The 8,919-nt window shown below is 41.7% G+C and overlaps 1 protein-coding gene across 1 annotated transcript in view; it reads left to right on the forward strand.

The window, feature by feature from the left end:
* Window positions 1-7,424, forward strand: part of HIF1AN (hypoxia inducible factor 1 subunit alpha inhibitor) — a 61,435-nt gene extending 54,011 nt beyond the window's left edge. The window contains exons 5-8 of the mRNA XM_069753277.1: window positions 8-114; window positions 795-858; window positions 2,029-2,139; window positions 3,475-7,424. Of these exons, the coding sequence (XP_069609378.1) occupies window positions 8-114; window positions 795-858; window positions 2,029-2,139; window positions 3,475-3,519 (327 nt within the window). The 3' untranslated portion in view covers window positions 3,520-7,424. The remainder of the gene's footprint in view (window positions 1-7; window positions 115-794; window positions 859-2,028; window positions 2,140-3,474) is intronic.
* The last annotated feature ends 1,495 nt before the right edge of the window (window positions 7,425-8,919 follow it).

Consider the following 8,919-nt stretch of genomic DNA (forward strand, 5'->3'; position numbering starts at 1 on the left):
ATATTAGGTGGACTTTGAGAACCCTGATCTAGAGCGGTTTCCTAACTTCAGAAATGTGCATGGCTACGAGACAGTCGTGGGGCCTGGCGATGTTCTGTATATTCCAATGTATTGGTAAGCAATTACTTCTCCTTAGATTTTAGTCTGCCGTGTAAAAATAACATAGTTGCTTTTCAGAATTGTTTAGCTATGTTTGATGCATGGAGAGCTATTTTTTTTACGGTTCCTATCCTACTTTGCCTGGGTCTCCAGCAGTATAAAGGAGCTTAAGGAATTTGCCTTCCATCTTATGATGAGATGACTCTGCTCACATTGTCTCAGTATATACAGCAAAGTTAGAAAGTGAGCTGTAGTTTTTTCTGGTGATCGCTCCAGTGTCTATTATAAAATGAGTATCTTGCGTCTATTTTGATATCACACCAAAAATGCTACAAAAATAGAAAAGGGCATATACCGCAATAAAAAACAAACAAAACAAAATGAAAACCTGACACTTGATTATGATTCCTTCCCTCTAATTGGGGCGAATTTATGGTGATTGGTTTTTCATCTGCATGTTTATCATTTACCATATTTTGGCCTTTCTTACCTGGCTCAGAGCTTCAAGACAGTGCCATAATGTGAGTCTTTGCAAGCCTGATGTTTAGTGCCAGAAAAGGCATTGAATCCGGTTATGTGCTATTTGTCAGAAAGCAACGTCAACCTAAGAGAATAGAAACTAATGCTAATTAACATGCCCATCGAGTAAATTCCAAAGCGTTCATGTGTGGTGATTTACTTTACTACTATTGCAGGTGGCACCATATAGAGTCACTTATGGATGGAGGGACAACCATTACAGTCAACTTCTGGTACAAGGTATGTTTACTGTACCTATTATAACTGATGAGAAACATTTGGGCAGGGTATACTGAAACCTGTTCTCGCTATATATCCGGTCTGATGCATCGAGTGATGACGTTTTGTACATCCATGTGACCGCTGCAGCCAGTGTCTCACTCCGAGCATGCTAAAGGTACCGTCACACTAAGCGACGCTGCAGCGATACCGACAACGATCCGGATCGCTGCAGCGTCGCTGTTTGGTCGCTGGAGAGCTGTCACACAGACAGCTCTCCAGCGACCAACGATGCCGGTAACCAGGGTAAACATCGGGTTACTAAGCGCAGGGCCACGCTTAGTAACCCGATGTTTACCCTGGTTACCATCGTTAAAGTAAAAAAAACAACCACTACATACTTACCTACCGCTGTCTGTCCTCGGCGCTCTGCTTCTCTGCTCTGGCTGTGAGCATAGCGGGTGGAAAGCAGAGCGGTGACGTCACCGCTCTGCTTTCCGGCTGCCCGGCGCTCACAGCCAGAGCAGAGAAGCACAGCGCCGGGGACAGACAGCGGTAGGTAAGTATGTAGTGGTTGTTTTTTTTACTTTAACGATGGTAACCAGGGTAAACATTGGGTTACTAAGCGCGGCCCTGCGCTTAGTAACCCGATGTTTACCCTGGTTACCAGCGAAGACATCGCTGAATCGGCGTCACACACGCCGATTCAGCAATGTCAGCGGGAGAGCCAGCGACGAAATAAAGCCCTGGCCTTTCTGCAGCGACCAACGATCTCCCAGCAGGGCCTGATCGCTGCTGCCTGTCAAACTGGACGATATTGCTATCCAGGACGCTGCAACGTCACAGATCGCTAGCGATATCGTCCAGTGTGACGGTACCTTAACATTAACACTGAGGCCAGTGATTGGCTGCAGCAGTTACATGGATGGCTGTATGGAAGAACACTGGTAATGTAGTATTTTCATGCCTAACATTGATGAAATGTCTATTACATAAGACAGCGTGGGATAAGTGGGACAACCCCAAATGTACAGAAGACCTATTTGACGACTTGTCATTTTGTACCTCTTTAGTATACGAAGTGGCATTAACATCTCAATGCATGGCCTTTCCTTTTGTGCTTGTAATGTTGGTTTTATTTAATTTTGACTGTCCTTTTTTAATTTTTCCCCATGGTTGCAATTTAAATAGGGTGCACCCACTCCAAGAAGAATAGAATACCCACTCAAAGCTCACCAAAAGGTGGCAATAATGAGAAACATTGAGAAAATGCTGGGAGAAGCACTTGGAAGCCCACAGGAGGTAAGTCACTTACTATAGGGATCTTTCAGATGATGTAGGTGACTAAAAATCTGCTGCTGCTTTTGGGGCCTTTCTTTTCATACGCCATTGACTATGAAGGCAGTATGGCTGTGTTCACACGAGTGTCAAAGTGACCGTTCCACCCTAAGGATGGAAACCATCACCAGTCAGCATGGCATCAGTTTCTAAAATCACCAGCTATTAACATTTAGAAGACCAAATTCAATTTCCTGTTATGAATTGCAATTCTGATCTGTAATTAAAAAAGCAAAAAAATAATGCTATACGAATGACCTGTATGTGATTTTTTTTTTTTTTTTTTTTTTTTTTGGCGCATCTCTAGACTTGAATTGCTGAGTATCATCCGACTTCTGGAAGAATTGATTGCATACTATTATTATTATTATTTTTTTTTGCTCATGAACAGAATCGCCTCTTAATTTTAGATTTTATTTTTTTAACACAAAAATCTGAATAGCCAGATTGCATAACATTGGTCTTAGTGTGGTGTTTCTCACAGACAGCACTCAGGCCAAAAACTATGCCTGTGTGAATGTCCCCTAGTACTGACCGTATGATCTGTCTTTTTCCTTAACTATAATCTGCTCATGGACTATCAGAAATGTCAACAATCCATTGCCAGAATTCTGGCATAAATTATTCTTAAAGTTGTGAAACTTTGGCATGACTCCGTTGGTCAAAAATATTGTGACTTCGTGTTTTCACGCCAGTTTCTCCCAGCTCTGCCAGAATTGGTGGGGTGGGCACATGACGCCACAGCTAGTCTCTGGCATGATCATCTGTGGTGTTCCTTACTTCAGTCATTGAGTGGAGTAAGATTTGTGCTGAGGCTTCTGCCACTCGTCACTGTCTGATTCATTACGGGCCCAGTCGTCTTTTTTTTTTTTTTCCTTCACAATACAGTGAGGGGCCAAAAGCTGGACATTCTCTTAATAAAGCAGGATGGATGTAACTAGATACATGTACAGTATCCATAAAATGTAGTTTGCATCACTAGTTATTAGTTGTATTGTGACACTTGCACAGTGCCTATTACAGTATATTTAAACCGGAGCTGTCCTGTCTTAGTAAATGTTTGTATCCCCCATAATATACCAGTTCTGGTTTATGCCTTTCCTCCTACAAAATTAATAAAGCAAACGGTGTTGCAAGTTGCGGTCCCTACGCTACGCTGTCCCATCAGTGTTGTCTGTATAGAGGTTACACCCATCTGTCTAGTTGGTAAATGTTCAGGATGAGTAACAGCGAAGCAGCCAAATGCAGAGTTATTACTGCTCACTTCTGTAATGGTTTTTCTTTGTTTTTTTTTTTAAGGTTGGTCCTTTGTTAAACACCATGCTGAAGGGTCGCTACGACTAACCCCGGCCCCCCGAGCAGTGACGGACTGTGTATAAGACTGCTGCCGCTTTCTTGATTCACTTCTGAGATGACTGACAAGAAATACTGCAGAATGGAAGCACTTAACTGGCCAACTGTTCTCCTGTACATTTGGTTTACACCACTCACTACTGTGTTTTATATATATATTTTTTTTGTTTTGGAAAGAAGAATAAAACAATCAACAAACAATGCAACCCCTACCGTTCTTTGCACTCTGTACAGACAGTGGATATCAGGGCTGTGGCCCGTCGCATGCAAAAAGTGTTTACGTCATCCATTCACTTCGTCACGTACAGTATCCAAAGATGATGAGCTTTTGATTTTTACCCAAGGTATTCTCCGTGGACTTTTTTTTTTTTTTCTTGGTGTCCTGCGCAATTCAAATCATGAACAGATCTCTGATTTTTACAGTGAAATCCTCCATATAGAATCGCAAAAAGTGAACGGTTGTAAGATGGCAAGACTAAACTCAGGCAATTGTGTTTCACTGCAATACAACTTGGTACTTTCATCACTGGCAAGCACACCTACAAAGCAGCATGGCAGCGACTGCTCTACTGATTCTTAGGACCTTTTTATTTTGTGTATTTACTAGGATTTGTTTTGGAATTCAACAAATGTTATTGTTTATCTGCCTGTTAATCGTGCTAACAATCCTTGCTGCTTTTGAGGGGTTTATCAGAATACAAGTGGAGAAAAACAAATTGAGGCCCTTCCCTGTGCCTATAACAGCAATTGACAGGTGGCTTTTACATATGGCCAGTGTCACACCTTGGAGGACAGAGGTTTTTGGTGCACCAGAAGGTTGCAGGCTTTTATATAGTCCTGGGGGAGGACTTATCTGGTGAGCGATGATGGTCCAGTTCTACAAATGTTAGTTGTCAAGTGCCTCTGCTATGTCACTAGAGATGAGTGGGCAACATATTATTATTATTTTTTTCCATAACTACTTGTGCAGCCCATAAAACTAGCTTTTTCTTCGTCATCTTTAGGCTTCAATTTCTCAATAAGAAACCCACCATCTCATTTTGAATAACTTTAATTTGGCAGTAATTGAATCCTGCCATCCTACCTTACCTCTTCTGTGCCCTCAGTTGAGGACCAGCCATATGTTGAAGACATGGTAGATAGGATGTTAGTAAGGCGCTGTCTGACAAATCCATGAAGTTGTTGGGCATTGCTTCCCTAAAAACACAACTGTTCAATGGGATAAAACAGCCTGGCAGCAGCCATATTGTGCCAATGAAGCATAATCAGATATATAATAATTTTTTTTTCTAAAGCTTGGTATAGCTGAGTAATCCCTGTGTGACATTGAAGATGATAGTATGGGGGGGGTTGGATATAGAAAACGATTTTGTAGTAATCCCTCAGCCACCTCTTGTGCTTGTCTTCCTTACATTGCTGTTATGCACTCTGCAGATCACCGGTTTGCATTCTATGGGTACAGTGAATATTGAACGGTATTATGTCATTTACTGTGAAATAACAGGGCTTTAGTTTGCTGTGTGAGTTTAATTCCTTTTTGATGAATGTTGGAGTTTTGGCAACAACCCTGTTAGGATCGCACGCGATTCGCTATTGTGTGAGAAGCCGCCACCGATGCAGAAATGAATTCCTCTATTTTATAGCAATTGAACAATTATGTTGTGAATGAGTTGCTTAATGAGTCATGAGTTCATCACTATGTATATATTTTTTTAATTGAAGTTTTCCTGCCATGTAAAGATACCGGGGTGATATTGGAACCTAAATTAATGATCTAGTTGAAAATGCTAAAGTCAAAAATGACATTAAGTAAAGCTTCATTATCCTCTCCACAATTATTAACGTGAAAATTGCTATCATAGCAAATCCTGCAGCCTAGCCCCACTGTATATGTAAGTAGTTTATAGTGTGTAGATCAAGTAGTCATTTGTGATCATAATTGGAAGGGAATCCTCTTAATGTAAACTTTTCACTGTAAACTTTTCGATCCTCTACTCCCTTGATGTGCCATGTCTATAACAGTCTCATAATTCAGTTTTATGACCCTCAAAAGGGATATTCTCATGTTATTACATTTCTTCAGCTAGACACCATGAAAATAAGCAAGTTTGCAGTTGATTTGCTTTTTCTATCTGCTGTCATTCCTCTGCTGTGTGCTTTTTTTTATTACATAATGTACAGATTGATTCCAAGGAGAAGACCACCAGAGCTTGGTTCAGTAATGGTTAAATCCTGTCCATGAACATATCTCCGAAGATCTGTCAGTATTGGATGGAACTGCTCTGATCAGTCCTTCATAATCATAATCATCCCTTCCCCAGCATCTACTTTTCACAGCAGTTTTACTAGTTATGGATGTCACTTTCAGGAGCTGTGTGCTTGGGCTATGTGCACACGTTCAGGATTTCTTGCAGAAATTTCCGGAGCAAAACCGGACATTTTCTGCAAGAAATCCACATGCGTTTTTTTTGCGTTTTTTTCCGGAGCTTCCCAATGCATTAAATAGCGGGGAAAAACACAAAAAATCCACAAAATTAATGAACATGATGCGTTTGTTACCGCGATGCGTTATTTTTCGCTGAAAAAATGCATCATGTGCACAAAAATTGCAGAATGCATTCTAAATGAAGGGATGCATACTGTATGCGTTTGTGTTTTTATAGCGAAAAAAACATGTGCACACAGCCTTATAATGCTATGTTATCTCTATATGTAAATGTAGTGATATCAGTGTGCACCCCTGCAAGGCCAAGAAGTGGGGAAACTGCAGAGCTCTAAGCTGCACAAGAGAACTTTAGAATACCCCTTTAACTTAAGAATATTAGGTGGTAGGTATTGAAGGAGTTTGGGTTGTATGACAACTTTGGCTACGACACAGGTCCACAGAGTCAAGGATCAATCTGTTGCTACATTACAGGAGTAATGCAAGTGACTGACGACTCCCCGCAAGACACTGCAATAAGCAAGTAACAAAAAGTTGGAAACAGGTGTGGGTTTTTTTTTTTTTTGCAACTTTCTTATAGCAGTGCATTGTGTTTTACGATTTACAATATGACCCCATTCACTTGCTCTATGCTCCAATATACAGGGGTGATCAGCCAAACGAACGCTCCTGTGATTGAGGCAACCGAGATAGCTGTCATCTGCATGTTGGTTTGGCCAGCAGCCATCTAATGTGCAAGGTAGGCTTTGTAGTGGAGTATAATCACTACCCACATCTCTAGTAATTTTGATGGGGAACCCTTTAAAATGCTTTTAATTTGACTTGAGGTGCGTGCCATTAGTAGAGCAACCTATTTGTGTGACTTTGCTCAGTTCCATTGTCTTGGCACCAATTGAGCTACTGTTACAGAGCAGTATTGGGACTTTCTATTGTCTTCTAAGGACCGAATACACAAGTCACCTTGCCTAGTTGCACCAATGTGCATCATGGCTCCAGGCATAAGAGGAGAGTTAATCGTTCAATTAGAAATACTCTAGATGCTTTAGAGATTCCTGGCAGCAGTCATGTATTTGGTTTTTCATTACTTATGGTATAGGCCCCCCCTTTTTTTTTCCAGATATCATGTAATACAAGTACAAGCTACAATACATGTTATGATGTGGAGTTTACAATGGCTCTAAAATACTGCCCTAATCATGGCCGATATGTTGTGTGACGTTGGGCTCCCAATCACATTGTATTAATGTCCCCATTTATTTAATGTATGTTTTTTAGATCAATGTAGATCAATTTTTGGGCTCAATTTTGGCATATTTTAAATATATTTTTGATTAAGTAATTAGAACAATCACCCTGACTCTTTGTAACTGGAGGGAAACATTTTGTTGCCTTTTATATTTACATGTGTTTGGATTGAATTTCTACCTCCCATAATAAAATGTTTGCTATGTAAGTTTTTGTTATTTTTAATACACTTCGTTTTATAAAAAATAACAACACAATTGAAACCTCTCAAACATATAAGAAAATGTGTTCTTGACATGGTTTCCCTTTTAGAACTTTTTTTTTTTTTTTTACTAATTGTACATAGCTCAAAAAAATAAAGGGAACACTAAAATCCCACATCCTAGATATCACTGAATTAAATATTCCAGTTGTAAATCTTTATTCATTACATTGTGGAATGTGTTGAGAACAATAAAACCTAAAAATTATCAACGTAAATCACAACTAATATCCCACGGAGGTCTGGGGTTGGAATGATGTTCAAAATCAAAGTGGAAAATGAAGTTACAGGCTGATCCAACTTCAGTGGAAATGCTTCAAGACAAGGAAATGATGCTCAGTAGTGTGTGTGGTCTCCACGTGTCTATATGACTTCCCTACAATGCCTGGACGTGATCCTGATGAAGCGGAGGATGGTCTCTTGAGGAATCTCCTCCCAGACCTGGACTAAAGCATCCGCCAACTCCTGGACAGTCTGTGGTGCAACGTGACATTGGTGGATGGTGCGAGACATGATGTTCCAGATGTGTTCAATCGGATTCAGGTCTGGGGAACGGGCAGGCCAGTCCGTAGCTTCAATGTCTTCATCTTTCAGGAACTGCTGACACACTCCAGCCACATGAGGTCTGGCATTGTCCTGCATTAGGAGGAACCCAGTGCCAACCGCACCAGCATATGGTCTCACAAGGGGTCTGAGGATCTCATCTCTGTACTTAATGGCAGTCAGGCTACCTCTGGCGAGCACATTGAGGGCTGTGTGGCCCTCCACAGAAATGCCACCCCACACCATTACTGACCCACTGCCAAACCGGTCATGCTGAAGGATGTTGCAGGCAGCAGATCGCTCTCCACGGCGTCTCCAGACTCTTGTCATGTCTGTCACATGTGCTCAGTGTGAACCTGCTTTCATCTGTTAAGGGCACTAGTGGCAAATTTGCCAATCCTGGTGTTCTGTGGCAAATGCCAAGTGTCCTGCACGGTGTTGAGCTGTGATCACAACCTCCATCTGTGAACTGTAGGCACCATCAGACCATCCTCATGGAGTAGGTTTGTAACCGTTTGTGCAGTCACATGCATATTTGTGGCCTGCTGGAGGTCATTTTGCAGGGCTCTAGCAGTGCTCCTCCTGTTCCTCTTTGCACAAAGGCTGAGGTAGCGGTCCTGCTGCTGTGTTGCTGCCCCCCTACACGTCTCCTGGTGTACTGGCCTGTCTCCTGGTAGCACCTCTGGACACTACGCTGACACACAGCAAACCTTGTCACAGCTCGTATTGATGTACCATCCTGGATGAGCTGCACTACCTGAGCCACTTGTGTGGGTTGTAGAGTCCGTCTCATGCTACCACGAGTGTGAAAGCACAACCAACATTCAAAAGTGACCAAAACATCAACCAGAACGCATTGGTACTGAGATGTGGTCTGTGGTCCCCACCTGCAGAACCA

This window comes from Ranitomeya imitator, chromosome 2 (genome assembly GCF_032444005.1).
Source record: "Ranitomeya imitator isolate aRanImi1 chromosome 2, aRanImi1.pri, whole genome shotgun sequence".
Lineage (NCBI taxonomy): Eukaryota > Metazoa > Chordata > Amphibia > Anura > Dendrobatidae > Ranitomeya > Ranitomeya imitator.